General features: G+C 43.7%; 2 protein-coding genes across 5 annotated transcripts; one reads left to right on the top strand and one right to left on the bottom strand.

The window, feature by feature from the left end:
* Positions 1-1,462: 1,462 nt before the first annotated feature.
* Positions 1,463-9,970, top strand: pold1 (polymerase (DNA directed), delta 1, catalytic subunit). Of its 2 annotated transcripts, none has more exons than XM_076023926.1 (27): positions 1,463-1,678; positions 2,417-2,605; positions 2,890-3,003; positions 3,234-3,374; positions 3,476-3,601; positions 3,780-3,948; positions 4,061-4,175; positions 4,267-4,396; positions 4,505-4,671; positions 4,781-4,885; positions 5,535-5,675; positions 5,783-5,893; positions 6,009-6,200; positions 6,277-6,365; positions 6,469-6,585; positions 6,704-6,817; positions 7,151-7,298; positions 7,505-7,600; positions 7,697-7,834; positions 7,953-8,128; positions 8,470-8,622; positions 8,713-8,815; positions 8,910-9,042; positions 9,174-9,287; positions 9,393-9,445; positions 9,544-9,641; positions 9,724-9,970. In XM_076023926.1, the coding sequence occupies exons 2-27, from the start codon at positions 2,419-2,421 to the stop codon at positions 9,809-9,811; spliced, it is 3,318 nt and encodes a 1,105-aa protein (XP_075880041.1). In that variant the 5' UTR covers positions 1,463-1,678; positions 2,417-2,418; the 3' UTR covers positions 9,812-9,970. The 2 variants fall into 2 exon arrangements, with proteins under 2 accessions (XP_075880041.1, XP_075880042.1); XM_076023927.1 differs by lacking the exon at positions 1,463-1,678 and adding an exon at positions 1,711-1,843.
* A 1,335-nt stretch (positions 9,971-11,305) lies between these two features.
* LOC142886775 (GTPase KRas) lies at positions 11,306-16,188 on the bottom strand. Of its 3 annotated transcripts, none has more exons than XM_076023930.1 (5): positions 15,903-16,188; positions 15,525-15,637; positions 14,389-14,567; positions 13,756-13,915; positions 11,306-12,837 (listed from the first exon to the last, which is right to left on the bottom strand). In XM_076023930.1, exons 2-5 carry the CDS (start codon positions 15,633-15,635, stop codon positions 12,724-12,726), a joined length of 564 nt encoding a protein of 187 aa, XP_075880045.1. In that variant the 5' UTR covers positions 15,636-15,637; positions 15,903-16,188; the 3' UTR covers positions 11,306-12,723. The 3 variants fall into 3 exon arrangements, with proteins under 3 accessions (XP_075880045.1, XP_075880047.1, XP_075880046.1); XM_076023932.1 differs by having other exon boundaries at positions 16,156-16,174; XM_076023931.1 differs by lacking the exon at positions 15,903-16,188 and adding an exon at positions 15,749-15,889.
* Positions 16,189-17,186: the final 998 nt, after the last annotated feature.

Raw genomic sequence — 17,186 nt, forward strand, 5'->3', positions numbered from 1 at the left:
GCCTTGGAGTCAGCCTATCTCCGCCTTCAATTACAACAAATCGGAAGTGGGCGTTTTCCTCGGCTGAAGGACGCAATTGGTTCGGCATAGGTTATACGAATTATCAACTCAAAAAAACACACAATGAAACGTTGCGCGCGCGCTGCTGCTGTGGCCACATATAGCAGCGGGTAATATATCGCCAATCTCAATTAGTTAACTCAGCATGAAGTGCACAGCTGACATATCACGAAGCATGGCTCTATTGTCCCCATGTGTTCATGTGTTGCTTCGCAAACAGTGACAAGTGGAATATAGCACACTGCCCTTGATGGACCAACGTTGAACGCAGTTTGAAGTCTTTATTTTTTCACAATTGCACGACATTGTTAACTGCAAAAACAAAAAAGGACAGATATTTAACACACACAGCTGATCCAGTTTTAACAACCAGAAGCAACATTCTTTAAGTTTATAAAACAAATAACAAATAACTGGGGCATCTCCCTTCTATACAATTTTGAAAGAGGGCACAAACAAAGTAGCCACAAGGTGGCCTCAGAGAGCACGATATGCCAAACTGGGAGTGTTGTAAGGGTTTTATCCATCCACAACAAAAGTTTGATGTAGCTTTCCGTTATTAATAAAGGCTTTGATTTAGATAGTTTCACATTTTTGAACGACTTTACAAATGAGTTTCGGGAAAATATTACATATTCATCATCATTAAAATGATAAATAGAGAGATAAACTTCTGTCAGATGTTATGCAAAATTATCATGTCGACTTCATAGATTTATTGTGTTATTAAAGGCATGAGGTGGCGCAGTGGTTAGCACTGTCGCCTCACAACGAGAAGGCTGTGGCCTGGAACTTTTCTCTGTGGAGTTTGCATGTTTCCTCCCACAGTCAAACAGCATGCTTGTGAGGTGAATTGGAAACTTTGACCTTCGCCCTGACAGGCTCCAGCAGACCCCCGTTACCCTGAGCTCAGGAAGAAGCGGATATTGAAAATGGATGGATGGATTACAGGCCCACCTATCTATCTTGCAAACTCACACATCAGCATATCTATGAATATAGGTATTTATAGATATATATATAGAATATGAATAAATAAACATGATATGCATCATGTAAAACAAGAGACACGTTACGCACGAAAAACAGATGAAGCAGTAGAGGCTAACATATATATATATATATATATTTTTTTTTTTTAAAGTGAAAAGAAAATTTGCCAAAATTATTTTCAATAAGTTTATTAGTTTTTCATCCCTGTTGTTGCTGCTCTTTAGAGCGCAGGGACATTTAAAATGTCACAAAAAAAGCAAACATTTTTAGTTTACTATTTATCTTGTATTCCAACTGCATTGCATCATTTATTGGTCATTTATCGGACCAATGACATACTTCCGTTTACATGTTGACGTCATTTCCCCGCCAATGCGCGCGAGTGGAAGGCGCAGAAGAAGAAGAAAACAAGAAGGGGCAGGACAAACCACGTCCGACTTCCTCTCCTCAGCAGCCACTCAGTTGTTTCCAACTTGGTGACGTCACTCCATATTCCTTCGGCATTGGTCCGGGAGGAGACTCTAAAAATTTTCCGCGCTTTAGCTGAACAAAGTCGGCGAGTTGAAGCGCTGTGGCGGGAGCTGTTGTCAACCAGGGGGCTTTTGCCATCGATTTCAACTGATAGGTATCTTTTAACATTTTTCTAACCCAGGAAGCCTACGAATCGCCTGGTTTATTAGGATCCATTATAAGATTAGTCGTGCTGAATACGTTTGTCGGCCTTGGCTCGAGTCCGTGTCGTGTTTACAAGTTGAACGCCTGCTAGCTGCGTGCTACAACTTCAACGGAAGTAGTTGTTTTTTTTTTTTTTTTTACAAACTGAAGTCGCATTAACGTGATCGAGCCAGTTGCAGCGTTCAGTTCACGTTTTTGGTATCCCATCAACTGATGTTAAACCATAATAGCAGTGTACTGACGTGTTGCCAAGTTCAAATGCTAACGATCATGCGCTGAGTTAAGTAAGGACAGGTGACGGGAACAGCCATAACTTAATAAAGCTGCACTGCCATGCGGATGCTTCTTGGGCAATGTAATGGGTTGTACTTTTACAAGTTATAAACCGAATGATATCCAGTCAGTAGCGTTAAGAGTTGTGCGTATAACTTTACGTTTGTCGTAAATACCCCTTTCGTTTAATGTGTAATGCAAATTGGCATATATTTTTTTGCACACTTGAATGCATTCAACTGCGTCCTAAGTACGTCTCGTTTTCATAGAAATCAATTTAAATCAATGCAGAATGCTCAATTACAGGCACTTGAGTGGTCCGATCATAATCGGACTAAGGCAATAATTGGGTTTTCTCGAGTGTCATGTAAAAGTACTGACTTAAAGCGCAATCTTTCCATTTGTTTTTCTTCAGCGATGGATTTTAAAAGACGGAACGGCGGCCCACCCATGGGTGGTGGTACCCAGGCCAAGCGAGGGAAAGTGAACGGGAATGAATGGGAGGACAGTCCGTCACAATTCGAAGAGGAGCTATCCATGTTTGATGAGGAGATGGACGCGGAAGACATGGAGGGGCAGGCTGGCCACGACGTCATTCCAGTGGGTAGGTGTTGACAAGAGCGCCACATGACGGGCAACAACATACCTGCCGCTGGTGATGATCCACATGCAGACCACTTTAAAGATGTTGGCTTATAGTTGAGTTGTAAAAGGTTTCAATTTTTTTTTTTTTTTTTTTCAAGTAAAGTTGATGTTTATGGAGAACTGAGCTGATTTTCACCTTTACAGTTTATAATTTATCTTTACATGAATAGAAATATAGGCAACTTTTACAATGATTCCTCAAAGCGTCTGCTACAATTCACTTCCTCTCCATTGTTTTGCCAGGTGCGCTCTTCTCGACGGACCTCAACCCTCGCTGGAGGAGGCCACATGCCCCTTCACTGGACACTTCATCTGACAATCTGGTGTTTCAGCAGATAGATCTTGACTATTATTTAGGTAAAAATCAAATGTTGTCTCTTTCCAGACATAACTAAGATCCGTCAAAGTTTTTTTTGTCATCTGTTGTAAGTGATATAAAAATAAAACATTTTCGTAAACGCCATAAAGACCAGGGTTTACTTTTACCTGTGTTGCCTCTCTTGTTTTTTGTTTGTTTTATTCTTTTTTTAAACAAATTACCCAAACAATTTTTTTAAATGGTGTATTCTATTTTTTACCCTCCACAGGGACAACAGTTGCAGGAATGCCCGGCCAGTCGCAGGGAAAAGTCCCAATTATTCGAATGTTTGGGGTGACAGACGGTGGCAACAGTGTGTGTTGCCACATCCACGGATTTGCACCTTATTTCTACATTCCTGCGCCAAGTGGTAAGTGCTCATCAAAGGGCCAGCTTAGAGGAGCGTGTAAAAATAGCACTTAGTTAAATGTATCTTCTAATGTTTCCATCTTTTTGCTCTTTTTTGATCAGGATTCACATCTGCGCTTCTGGGTGAATTCCAAAGAGAGTTGAACTCGGCTGTTCTGAAGGACATGCGATCCAATAAGGACAACATTTCAGTCACAGTGTTGGCCGTCGATATCACCCGTAAAGAAAGTGAGTACGAGTGATCTTATCCTCCTCTTTCACTTCTGTTTAAAAAGATGTATATGCATCGACGATCCAGAAAGAAATTCAAACATTTTAAATTAAAACGATGATACAAGTCAGTCAGCAATCAGCAATTTTTATGTGATGTCAATTTTCTCATATCTTGGTTTTTGTTTTCCTGCAGGCATGTACGGCTATCATGGAAAACGCAGCCTGGATTTTCTGCGGATAACCATGGCGATGCCACGTCTCATCGCCCCTGCCAAGAGGCTGCTGGAGCTGGGCTTCAAGTTTGGACCTTTCCCCCTGCAGAACTATCAGTCCTACGAAGCTAATATTGACTTTGAGATCAGGTGTGTGCGTGCTTCAACAATGGGCCATGGATTTGAAAAAAATGCTGGCGACAAATCAAAACTAAGCAGGGCTTTTCCCCCTCTCTCTCTTTGTGTCACTTTTTGTCGCCAGGTTTATGGTGGACAGCGATGTGGTCGGATGCTGTTGGATTGAACTTCCCAAAGGCAAGTACAAGATGCGTGAGGAGAAGGACTCCAGCGACCACGACTCTCGGTATCCGGGCAAGGTGAGTGTGTGTAAAGCAGCTCCTCTTTAGTTTTTTCTTCCTCGTACAAAACAACGTTCAGAACCTTTCCGCTACTGCGTTTGTCCCACAGGTTTCCTTGTGTCAGTACGAGGTGGACGTAGGCTGGACAGATTTGATAAGTCATCCTGCAGAGGGCGAGTGGCAGAGGATCGCACCGCTCCGGGTGCTGAGCTTTGACATCGAGTGCGCCGGAAGGAAAGGTGATGATTTGTTAGCCTGCGACGTGCCGTATCTCAATGAGATCTCGTAGCTTTGGCCGAAAAAAAGCAAACGCAGAGTCTCACCGTCGGGATCTCATCCCGCAACAGGAATTTTCCCAGAGGCCGACAAAGACCCCGTGATCCAGATAGCGTCCATGGTGCAGCGGCAGGGCGAGACGGAGCCTTTCATACGCACCGTGTTCACCCTGCAGTCCTGCGCCAGCATCGTCGGCTCCCAGATATTCTGTTTTACGCAGGAGCAAAAGCTTCTACAGGTACCATCTGCCGTCTGTATATTCCACGAGTGTGCATTCATCCTTTTTCGGTTCATTTTTTTGGTCACCTGCCCAACCGTTTTGTGTTTGTTTACACCACCGTGAGCAGAGCTGGGCAGAGTTTTTGAGGACTGTGGACGCCGACATCATCACCGGATACAACATCCAAAACTTTGACTTTCCGTACTTGTTGAACAGGGCGGCTGCTCTAAAGGTTTGTCAAAAACAGATTCACTTTAACAGCTTAAAAGCATAAATACTAGGGCTGTCAGTCGATTAAAGTTTTTAATCACGATTAATCGCATTAGTGTTAACTAATTAATCAAAAATGATGTCAAATTAAGTGCAATTTTTTTACCCTGCTCTATATGTAACTATTGTATTTCTTATACTCTAGGAAAAATTGGACAGGACAATAATAATTCCTTTGTGGAAATATTCTATTTTTTATTTTTATTTCATTTCTCTCCAAAGAGAATGCTCATAACCATTAAGGTTTACGAATAAAACACTTACTTTTTACTTGCGTGTGAGATTTGGCCATTTCACTGTGTGCCCCATTCGATGCATCCATGTGTGTGTTGGTTTGTTTGTTTAATCTCTCTCATACTAGATACTGACAAATATAACGTACACAAAAATGATTGCGTTTGTCAATCGCAGTATTTTATTTTGAAAATCAACCAGATTATCTTGTGTTTCTTTAACGTGTCAACTACGACAGCCCTAATAAATACCCAAGGAGAATGTATTGGTTGGAGAGAATTCTCAATCTGGCCTTTTTCTTTTTTTTTCAATCTTTATCCATTTTACTTTCACTTCACAAAGCTTGTTTTGTTTTTTGTGTGTCTGTGTGTGTCCAGGTGAATCTCTTCCCCTACCTGGGCCGGGTGCGAGGCATCAAGTCAGTCTTGCGTGACCTGAACTTCCAGAGCAAGCAGATGGGCCGCAGGGAGAACAAGACGATAAACATGGAGGGCCGGGTGCAGTTTGACCTGCTGCAGGTCAGCAGCAGCCGCACCAACGCTGTGCATCCGCTTTGGAAAGATCATTTTCTGTGGAAAAAAAAAAGCTTTTGGATGGGTAAAAATTTTCTTTACGTCTCTCCCAGGTTCTCCTCAGGGACTACAAACTGCGCTCGTATACTCTCAACGCCGTGAGTTACCACTTCCTGCAAGAACAGAAAGAGGACGTGCAGCACTCCATCATCACAGATTTGCAGGTAACCGGTCGTCTTTGTGTGTGTGTTGCAGCGTCAAGAACTGCAGACACGTCGGTATCGTCAAGCAGCATCCACTTTACCGTGTCCGATCCCTCTTTTCTCCCACGGCTCGCAGAATGGGAACGAGCAGACGCGCCGCCGTCTGGCCGTCTACTGCCTGAAGGACGCCTACCTGCCCCTCCGCCTGCTGCAGAAGCTGATGTGCGTGATCAACTACATGGAGATGGCCAGGGTGACGGGCGTGCCCCTCACCTACCTGCTCTCCAGGGGGCAGCAGATCAAGGTCGTCTCCCAGCTGCTGCGGCAGGTGAGACCGCCGACCGTGCAGAGTGGATTCCAACCGCCTGGATTTTGGACTCTAAACGCCCCGTTTTTGTGTTTAGGCGATGAAGCAGGACTTGGTCATGCCTGTTGTCAAGTCACAGGGAGGAGAAGACTACACCGGCGCCACCGTCATCGAGCCAGAGAAGGGGTCGGGACATCGGGCTTCTTTTGTTTTTTGTTGTTTTTTCTATCACTCTGATCTTTGTTTTTCACCCCATATAACACTCCACCCCCACCTCCCTCTCTTGCAGGTACTACAGCCTTCCTATTGCCACCCTGGATTTCTCCTCCCTGTATCCGTCCATCATGATGGCTCACAATCTGTGCTACACCACGCTGCTGCAGAAAGGCACCGCGGACAAACACGGGTGTGCACTTCTTTTTTGTTCAGGCGGCCGTGCAACATGAGTGTGAACTTGACATTTGACACTTACCGTACATTTCGCCACGCATGACTTACATTTGAAGTGTTCTTCTGTCTTCAAGCCTCGCAGCCGAAGACTTCATCAAAACTCCCACAGGGGATTTGTTTGTGAGGAGCTCGGTGAGGAAGGGGCTGCTGCCCGAGATTCTTGAGAACCTTCTGTCTGCCAGGAAAAGGTTTGGAAAAATTAACATTTGAGATGTCATTTGAGATGTGATAATTATGACCATCACAGTATCTACAGGTGAATTTCTCTTTCCTGCCACTACACTGTTATAATGACATTAACTACCCATGTAAAAAAAAAAAAAATTAATTAATTGCGACTAATTTAATTTAATTGATTAAATTCTTAATCGGCAAATAATCGATAATCGATTCATTCTTAACATGCCTAGTCTGTACTGTTCTCCATCTTGGTGCGTCACTGGTGAGATTTTACCTGTGGAGGAACACGTGTCAGGCTTCACGCCCACGTCATGTGAAAACAATCCATTTTCTGTCCACAGAGCCAAAACAGAGCTGAAGAAGGAAACTGACCCATTCAAGAGGCAGGTGCTGGATGGCCGACAGCTGGCCCTCAAAATCAGCGCCAACTCAGTCTACGGCTTCACGGGGGCCCAGGTGGGGAAGCTGCCCTGCCTTGAGATCTCACAGGTGGGTTCTCCAGCTCTCCTCCAGGTTTGGAGAGATTTCACTGAAGGTGTCCTGATTAATCATGAAGATGCTCCATCTAAAGTCTGAGACATTAAAACAAAACCATCAGGCTGGTTTGTCAAAGGGTGATCTATTTAAATATTGCAGCCGTTTTAGGATGAAATCAGCTGATGTCTTAATCGTAACGTGAATCTTCTCTGACCCAGAGTGTCACCGGCTTCGGAAGGCAGATGATCGAACAAACCAAACAGCTGGTGGAGACCAAGTACACCATTTCAAATGGCTACCATGCCGATGCCAAGGTAGCCAATACGCCATCTCTTTCTCAGCGATAGCTATGGAGCTTCTCGCTGATGTTTTCATCGTCCTCTTCTGTTGCTGTGCTTCTCACCAAAAAGGTCATTTACGGGGACACGGACTCGGTCATGGTGAAGCTCGGCGTCACCACGGTGAGGGAGGCCATGGATCTCGGCAAGGAGGCCGCCGAGTGGGTGTCGTCCCACTTCACCGAGCCCATCAAGCTGGAGTTTGAGAAGGTATGCAACTTAACAGAGCAAACATCTCGCCCCCGCGTCTGAAGTTCACGGGGGAGTGGAAGCACAACCCCCGTTGCCAGCTCTGAGGCTAACGGAAGAGCTAATTGTCTTTCTGCAGGTGTACTATCCATACCTGCTCATCAACAAGAAGCGCTACGCGGGCCTGTATTTCTCCTCCAGCGCAGACACGCACGACAAGATGGACTGCAAGGGCATCGAGACAGTCCGCAGAGACAACTCCCCCCTGGTGGCGAACCTCATCAACACCTGTCTGCAGAAAATCCTCGTAGACAGGCATGCACACTGCCGAACATCACTTGAATTGAGTGGGAATTAGGGATGTTAACAATTAATCGATTAATTGTCGATTAAGAATTTAATCGATTAAATTAAACAACATTTTACTTTTAAACAACTTTTCTTTTTAAAGTTGAAATGTGACCCTTTAGAAGTCAACTTAAAGTCAGAGAAAATTGTGAAATTTAGGTTCTCAGGAAGAAAAAGAATTTGCAGCTTATCAATTAATCGTTAAATCGATAAGGTCTGATAAACAAATGAATCGATGATTTGCATCCCTATTTTAAGTCGGTCCTGAGTCAATCTGCACTTTCTCAACTTTCAATCGGTCTCTCCAGGGATCCGCAGGGCGCCGTGGATCACGCCAAAGAGGTCATCTCGGACCTCCTGTGCAACCGCATCGACATCAGCCAGCTCGTCATCACCAAGGAGCTAACGCGCACTGCTCAGGAGTACGCCGCCAAACAGGCTCACGTCGAGCTGGCCGAGAGGTAACGTTGTTTTTTTTTGTTTTTTCCTATGACCACTAATTTAAAACTGCTGTTATCGTGGTGAGGTGACTCTACAAATATGTGTTCCAGAATGAGAAAGAGAGACGCCGGTAGCGCCCCCAACCTGGGAGACCGAGTCCCGTACGTCATCATCAAGGCAGCCAAGGGAGCCGCGGCGTACATGAAGTCAGAGGTCCGGTTGTGTTCTGGCAAAAAAAAAAAAAAATTCCACATGCTCTTCTTTCTTACATCCATCCTGTTGACGTTAGTGCCCTTGTCTGACGTAGGACCCCATCTATGTGCTGGAGAACAACATTCCAATTGACACGCAGTACTACCTGGAGCAGCAGCTGTCCAAGCCCCTGCTGCGAATATTTGAGCCCATCCTGGGAGAGAGCAAAGCCGAAAGTGTCCTGCTCAGTGAGTCCGTCAAAAAGTGTTATTCGCTGGTTGCGGATGCATCTTAAATTCAAACAAAATTCAAAGAGGTACCCAACATGCATCAGTTCAACCCTAACCGCAACAACCTTTTTCTTCCCGGCGTCTTGCAGAGGGCGACCACACGCGCTGTAAGACGGTGATGACCTCAAAAATCGGAGGTCTGATGGCATTCGCCCAGAAGAGGAGCACCTGCATCGGCTGCAAAGCTGTGCTGAAGACAGATGGTGTGTGTTTATGCGTTGCACGATTTGTTCCTCTCTGATATCCAGATAACGAGATGTTTTTGTCTCCCATGTGCTCTAAATGTACGACTAAACATGCCTTTGCAGCTGCCGTGTGCGATTTCTGTAAGAAGAAGGAGTCAGAATTGTATCAAAAGGAGGTAGGCAAGATCATTTCATACCCTGTTTTTTTTTTCACAGTGAGATGTTTGAATTTCTAAAACGCCACCTAACTTCAGCTGTGATTTCTCATGCAAAGATCTATCACCTGAACACACTGGAGGAGCGTTTCTCCCGCCTGTGGACTCAGTGCCAGCGCTGTCAGGGTTCCCTCCATGAGGATGTGCTCTGCACAAGGTGAAGGAACTGCGCACAGCATTGTCACCCGCACCCGAGCACACCCCACTCACGCTGCGTCCTCTTTCTGTCGCCCCTACAGTCGGGACTGTCCCATCTTCTACATGAGGAAGAAGGTCCAGAAGGATTTGGACGACCAGAACAAACTGGTGTCTCGCTTTGGATGGTGAAAGGCACAAACTGACACCCCCCTCCTTTCTGCACCTCATTTCAGACAACCTCATTCAGTCTGTGACTTTCGATGCTTGTAAAAATGAGTATATAAAAACTCTGTTTTCTTATTTCAAATAATCTGTTACTTTTTTTGTAAAATAAAAATGAATGTATTTTGAATGCGTCTGTGTGTGTGAATGAAACCATTTAGATTTGAGATCAGTATGCTGGACGATTAGCCATATGTAGAGGAGAGATGGTGCTTCCACCAAGTAGTCAATTAGTCATTATGGAGATGTATATCAATAAATGTGTAGTTATACATCAAATTATAATACATTTAAAAAGGACAAATGTATAGTAGTGGGCTACTTTAGCTGCATTTTAGCACTTGACTTTCTACACATTTTTACGTTTGCCCGCCTGCCACTCCCAGAATTCAATACCCCATGGTGACAACTTAAACATTTTCTTACATTTCTGAAAATGTAACTAAAATAAAATATATAAACAACATAAGTCCATAAGTCTTTGCAGCACCGTCGCCAGCTTTTCTAGCCATGAATTATTTTAGAGTGTTACGCTACGAAGCTCAGCACACCTTCTTTTGGGCGGCGTCTCCTGGTCATCGCTGCAGGACCTCTCGAGGTCCATCAGCTTGAAACATTCATTGTCACATCCCTCCAGAGATGTTCAGTCGGGTTCAAAACTGGGCCACGCGAGGACTTCCGACGTCGTCCTGACGCCAGTCCTTTGTTACCTCAGCTGCGTTTAATGTCGTCGTCCTGTTGGAAGAGGAACCTTCACCTCGGTGTGAGGTTCGCGTGCGGCGGAGCAAGTTTTTCCATCAAGAATGTTCTTTCCGGTGCTGAAAGTAGCACCGAGCTTCACTGTGGCGACGGTATTAGCCAGGAACGGTGTTGTGCCTGGTTTCCTCCACACGGGGGAGTTCATTCTTTGTCACATCGGACTGGAGACTTGTTTGAGTCTGAGAGACCTTCTCAGCACAGAGAGAGAGAGAGAGAGAGAGAGAGAAAAAGCAAGAACTTGGTCCACCTCCATACATGTGACTCTAAACCAGCTTGATTTGTGCTCTGACATACACTATTGAGTGTGGAACAGGTGTGTGTCTTCCCAAATCATGTCCAATCAACTGAATTTGCCACAGGTGGACTCCAATCAAGTTGAAGATGCACCTGAGCTCAATTATGTGTGTCACGGAAAAGAGTGCTAATATTCATGAATATGTTGTTTTTTTTCCACTTTGTCATGGGGTAGTGAGTAGAATTGGAAGGGAAAGAAATGAATATAAATGGCATCATTTGGAACAAGGCTGTAATACAAAATGTCAAGTGCTGTAAATTGGTTGTAGATGCACTGGATCCGTCTCTTAATATCGATCGTGCATTTCCGCACTGACAAAATAGAGGAAATGGGCACTTTGATGGATTTTGCAAGCTCAACGGCAGCAGATATATATCTTGCTTACATAACCCAAACGGCTAACAGAAAAAAAGCGAGAGACATTAATTCATGTGCTAAGGCAGTGCATTGAAAATCTTACGGCGCTGTCAGTGAGCCACTTGTTGGGATCAGTTCATGAAGATACAGCCAGAGTCAGAAACTTCACACTGATAGACCTTCAACAGCCCTCCGTCAATGTTTCAAATTAGGGAAAAATCTGTTTTAATGCTATAAAAAATAGAAATTCAACCATCCACCAACAATACAAACAAAAGTGATGTTACACGTGAATACAAACACCACTCTAAAAACACAGATGCTCTTTCTGATCCACTGCGGAGCTGGATCAGAAATTTCCACCATTGTATTCTTTTTTTTGAAATTGTTTAAAGTACCACACTAATGTTGGCGACGCAGCATGACCTTTGTTTGCATTTGGCAACTTCCTGCAAGAGTACTTACATTTTAGTGGACACTGGAATACTATACGAGTGTGAAACCAACAGCAACTCTGAAGCTTGGAAACAAGGAGTTTCTGAATGCCGTGAAGTGACGGTTTCTAGCATTCGACCGTTCCCAATGGCTGGTTTAACCACCACAATCAAGAGAGAACATCCTTTTTTTTTTACACGAACACCAGAAAGTTAAAAATGCACTCTGAGGTACAGAGGACAAGTTTGAGGCTTTAATCATCTGGTAATCCTGTAAATTTGAGAGTAATTTGCTCTGTGGGATTACAAATCTACACTGCTGCTACTGTGTTTCACACCCTGTCAAAAAAAAAGAAAAAAAATACAACAAGAAGGCATTTCCTACACGTTAAAAAAGACTTTCTCCCATCATAATGAAGCAACACTATCCCAATATATTGTAGATGCCACTTTTTCCAATTGTTTGCGTGGAATAACCAGCATACAAATTGTCACAAGTTCACCACACAGAAAAGAAAATGAAAGAAAGAAAGAAAGAAAGAAAGAAAGAAAGAAAAAGGTCTGGCATCAAACCCTTTTGATGTTTACATCATCAACTTGTGCGTAACAGTAAAAACACTGGCCGAACGAAATGCAAGTTTTATCTCACACATCTGTATCGTTCCGTCTTTGAAGTCGGGCTACGTGTCTTATAACTTCAATCAAAAAGAATGGAAAGTAGCTCATAGTTGGTCATCAAATCAAAGAATAAAAAAAGAAAACACAGTGTTAAAGGGTCACTGAATGGTGGATGAGTGCCCGTCAAACCTTCTTTATGGAAACCCTGACGAGCTGATGGGAGGGGGCGACAACAAGAACAAAAACGACGGACTTGAGCCGCGTCATCTTCCTGGTGTGGAGCCGAGCCGGGTGGACGTCTCCAGTGTGAGACAGAGGTGTTTTGCAGTGTGTCGGGCCGAGCATGAGACAAGTGCTGAAAGGTATGCTAATGCTGGTGTGTGCGTGCGTGCGTGCGTGCGCGATTGTGTGGTTTGCTATAGGATTGTGCAACGTCTCTGCGTGTTTTTCTTGCTCTTCTTGTTGCTGCGGTTGGTCTCCTTGTATCTTCTGATCTCGCGCACTAGCGAATAGAAAGCCTCCTCCACCCCCTGCCAGGGAGAAGAACAAGCGCAGTGAAAAAAAACCCACACCAAACCAAAACGCTGATTAAAAGCAGTGATGAAAAGCCGTTTGTCCGAACTAGGCCGACGCTGCGCTTTCAGTGGAGACGCCATGCCAAAGGTGTCAAACTCTGGCCCGCGGGCCATGTTCGGTCCGCAAGGCAAATACAAATCACTACTAGAGAGAGTTGGCCCGCCAGTGTGATGCAACCAGGCCCCCCAGAGTACAAGATGGCGGCCCATTCATTTCAGTGAAGTTGCTCACCAGGCACATGCGCCGAAAAAGTTTTTGACTTCCGCATTAATGGGACCATAGAGCAATACTTTTCGTGCCCATGTGATTTTTTTGCTGCAGTATCTCGAGTGGCCACTGGGAAAAATTGTTGCCGCCGTATTGCCAGTCCGGTATCCAGTTCTTATAATACATTCATGGATACAACACATGCACCACTAATACTACAAATCCCAGAATGCTCTGCCGGTATTTTGGCGTGTCAATCAGAAGAGGACGTTCATTGAAGGATATCATTTTATTTTCAAATTTATTATTAGCCCGTTCCCGTTGGAATTTTAATCAGCAGGCTGCGAATTAAAATGGAGGTATATCATTTTTATTTAAATTTTTTAGTTTGAGTTTTTTTTTTTAATTTAAAATTTGATTTTGCGTGTGTGTAATATTAGGTTATTTATTATGGTATAGTATTAAGCTTTACTTGTTCCATATTCAGGTTGAAGCAAAACTTGTTTGAGTCCATATAAAAAGGTTCACTGTTGTATCTGGAGGAAGATTTTTTTCCAGTAAATATCAATGTTGGCCCGCAACTTTGTCCAAGTTTTAAATTGAGTTTGACACCCCCGCCCTGTGACTTTTCAGAGGTTTTCCCCCCACACACTCTGCTGACTCACCTGTCTCGTTTTGGCCGAGGTCTCGACGAACGGCACCCCGTAGCTCCGCGCCAGCTCCTGCGCCTGCCGCGTCTCCACTGTGCGGGTGCTCAGGTCGCTTTTGTTGCCCACCAGCACCATGGGAACGCTGTCGCTGTCCTTCACCCTGTTGATCTGCTCCCTGCGACATGTGTCATGGAGAAAACCATGTGAAATATGGAGACAAGGGTCTGTCCGTCGATGAAGGACAGGATCTTAGACCCCACAATGAAACCTTTATCCATCCACCTATGTTGGATTATATTTTAGAGTATGTATAAAACAACATAAATTATTGAGATCAAAACTGTTCTTAAAAACATCAAAAAATGTCTCACAGGTCATAACTTGTATATTATACTATATTATAAGTACTAATGCTGTTTCATTTTGGAAAATGGAATTTGTAGAATCAACGAATGTATGGGTTCAACTTTTTACTCAAGTACCGTACATTCCAGGAACCTGTAATTTCTTACTTTTACTTGAGTAAAGGAGTAGTATCGGTACTTTTACCAGAGTATATTGTATTTTTTTTTTCACACAAGTGTCTGTACTTTCACTTCAGTACAGAATGCGAATACTTCTGCCACCTCCGCATGGAGCCCAGTGTACCTGTAGAGGTGGACGTCCTCAAAGGACTTGGTGTTATTGATGGCAAACACACAGAGGAAGCCCTCTCCCGTCCTCATGTACTGGTCCCTCATGGCGCTGTACTCCTCCTGACCTGCCGTGTCCAGGATGTCCAGCAGGCAGGTCTCTCCATCGATCACCACCTGCTTTCTGTACGAGTCCTGTGGGCACGACAGCGACGAAGAAAAAAAAGGCCAAAGATTGCGTCACGTCAGTTCCCACAGCAGTTGGCAGCTGCGTCTTGCAGCAACAAGACCAGGATGACTCACGTGTCATTTGAGTGCTGAACTTGCAGAAACCTGATTTTTTTTCCCCCTCCCCACCTCCCTCAAGCGTAAGCTTTAAAAAATCATATCATTAATAGACTTGGCGTGCAGGATACAGGGATTTACAGAGCAACCAGTCGAGGATCTTACGTAACAGCGTGAGGTGCAGTTGAGATTACAAGACAGCGAGGCTTTGCGTTGAGAATCAAGATGTTTTAAAGAAAGTTTATCCCCTTCATGAGTTCGGCATTTGTATTAATTATTTTAAATTTTCCCTTTTAACCGTTCACAAAGTGAAATTTTTCTGCACCCTGGTGTTCCTTCAAATCTGCTCTCAACTACCATGAACTACCATGCTGTTAAAATGTTCTGTACAAACACATCAGCCCTTCCCTGCATTCCTGTTTGTTTTTCAATGTTATACTTCACTTCATACGTTTAACTGAATTCCTACAGGTTATCACAACTGCAGAAGTTTCCATAATATGCGGCAAATCAGTGTCATAGCAATATTCTTCACATAAATCAGACGGAACTTTGGTCGTAGCATGTCAATGGAAAACAAAAAAACAAAAAACAAAGTTTTAACGAACTGTTCATTCTGAGGTAGAAAAAAAAATATTACTCTCCCACACGTTTCTTTCATTTAAGTTCAGCAGGAATTCAACCTGTATCTTTGTTTTCCTGCAACGTTTTTGAAGACTTTTATGTTGTCCATTGGTTGCATATTTAATCGCATAACCAAAGCCGTTTCGATTTCAGTTCAAATCATCGTAATACTGTTAATAACCTTGCGCAGACGTCTCCTCCACACATGCTACGCATTCCAAGTTTGACGGTTGCATTTCTCACCTCAATCGTTGGATCGTACTCATCGACGAAGTGGTTCTGGATGAGCTGGATGGTGAGAGCGCTCTTGCCCACACCTCCTGCGCCGACCACCACGAGCTTGTACTCCGTCATGCCTGGGGAGAGTCAGGTGGGTCTTCATGTTATATTATTTTTCGCACTATCAGGGAAGAAGCGAGTAAGTCTGGCCAGCTGTCCCAAGTCACCCTCTTCCTCCCCGCACTCACTGACATGGCGAAGAGCCTGACCCAGATTTAAGGTTACTATCCGCTCAAGACCGCCGACCTAAATGTGACACCTTCCCAGCCGTGACTAAACCCAGCAGACGCTTAACTATTGTGGCAAACGTCAGACTGATTCACACGCTGCCTTCACGCTTACCTTTACGTAGTAAATCTGTGGAACGATAGCCGTACGTGCGAATGGACAAACGAGATTAGCTTGCTACATAACGTTAGCCTGGGACGATTTCCTCATTCAAAACAGGCAAACTTTATTATCCGCCGACAGCTTATCTAACTGTCAAATGTTACTCAACAGCTTTGTGAAGCAACGACTATAAAACTTAACGTCAGATTTTATATACACAAAGACATTAAAATCCTTTAAAGAATAATAATTGGCGAGCCCCTACGGTCTTCCTTTACTCTTCGCTGAGGTTCATTGTAAAGGACCAGTGATTTGGCGTTAATCCCTACGTCCAGCAGCCAATGAGGGGCCAAAGAGGCAGACTGACTTGCTATCAGCCCAATGGCTGTAGAGCTTTTGAGTGAAACTGCGCCCATAGCTGCCAAGAACGCTCAAATCACATTCAGGAATAACCCCGATTGGGCGTGGCCCCTCCGGCAAACTTCCAGACGACTCCACTTTTCTCCATTTATTATTATTTTTGGATAGGCAGACGCTCAACAGGGCGTACATTGACGAACACACATTTATTCGCTTAATTTATCGGTCAGATGTGAAAATTCTATATTTTACGCCCTTAAGTTATTTGCGTATACAACAGTGCGGGGTATTCCAAAGCGTGCAGTTTTTCGAATGCGATGTATCTTATTAATATATATCCGGATGTGTGCGGCAAATCACACCCTGCTGCACCACAAATGACATAACAAGCGTCTTAATAAGAAGTAAAATTATACTGCTACTAAAAGCTTACCGATAAAAAAAAAAAACTTTCTGTCTTCGGCCTTTTTACATCTTTATTAAGCAGACAAAATATATGTCAAGTGAATTCTGTCTGTTATCATACTTTGCTAACCTGGGTGTTGTCAGTTATTGTCGGAATAGTTTCAGTTGGGAATGTTTAGTGACCTCTATTGGTCACGATGCAGGATTGCAACGACACGCTCATACAGTATTTGCGGCCTGTCAACACAGTAAATCCTTTGCAAAAATATTAATTATGGTAACATTTCACTAAGTGAGCAATGATTAATGATAATTATATATTAACATAATTATTGACGCCACTCTCAATAAAGGAACGAATTAAGCATTTGGGAAGTTACTGTGTTTGAAATTATATTGATGCTGCAGTCAAAACAATAATAAGTAACACTGGACATAATATTATTGTTTTGCTTTTTTCCTCATCAAATTAAGATGTAAGTTGACGATTAATAATCTAACATGTCTGTTTGATGCACTTCTTCAGGTCTT

Source organism: Nelusetta ayraudi, unplaced genomic scaffold (genome assembly GCF_046127955.1).
Source record: "Nelusetta ayraudi isolate G7.1 ecotype Tasmania unplaced genomic scaffold, CSIRO-AGI_Nayr_v1 ptg000016l, whole genome shotgun sequence".
NCBI classification, from domain to species: domain Eukaryota; kingdom Metazoa; phylum Chordata; class Actinopteri; order Tetraodontiformes; family Monacanthidae; genus Nelusetta; species Nelusetta ayraudi.

Excerpts from the sequence above, each read along its gene's own strand:
- LOC142886775 (XM_076023930.1), bottom strand. The coding sequence starts at position 15,635 with ATGACGGAGTACAAGCTCGTGGTGGTCGGCGCAGGAGGTGTGGGCAAG. Across the intron at positions 13,916-14,388 it reads GAGGACGTCCACCTCTACAG|GGAGCAGATCAACAGGGTGA; the intron begins GTACACTGGGCT and ends CACATGTCGCAG. Across the intron at positions 12,838-13,755 it reads CCTCGGCCAAAACGAGACAG|GGGGTGGAGGAGGCTTTCTA; the intron begins GTGAGTCAGCAG and ends TCTCCCTGGCAG.
- pold1 (XM_076023926.1), top strand. The coding sequence starts at position 2,419 with ATGGATTTTAAAAGACGGAACGGCGGCCCACCCATGGGTGGTGGTACC. Across the intron at positions 7,299-7,504 it reads CCTGCCTTGAGATCTCACAG|AGTGTCACCGGCTTCGGAAG; the intron begins GTGGGTTCTCCA and ends TCTCTGACCCAG. Across the intron at positions 7,601-7,696 it reads GCTACCATGCCGATGCCAAG|GTCATTTACGGGGACACGGA; the intron begins GTAGCCAATACG and ends CTCACCAAAAAG.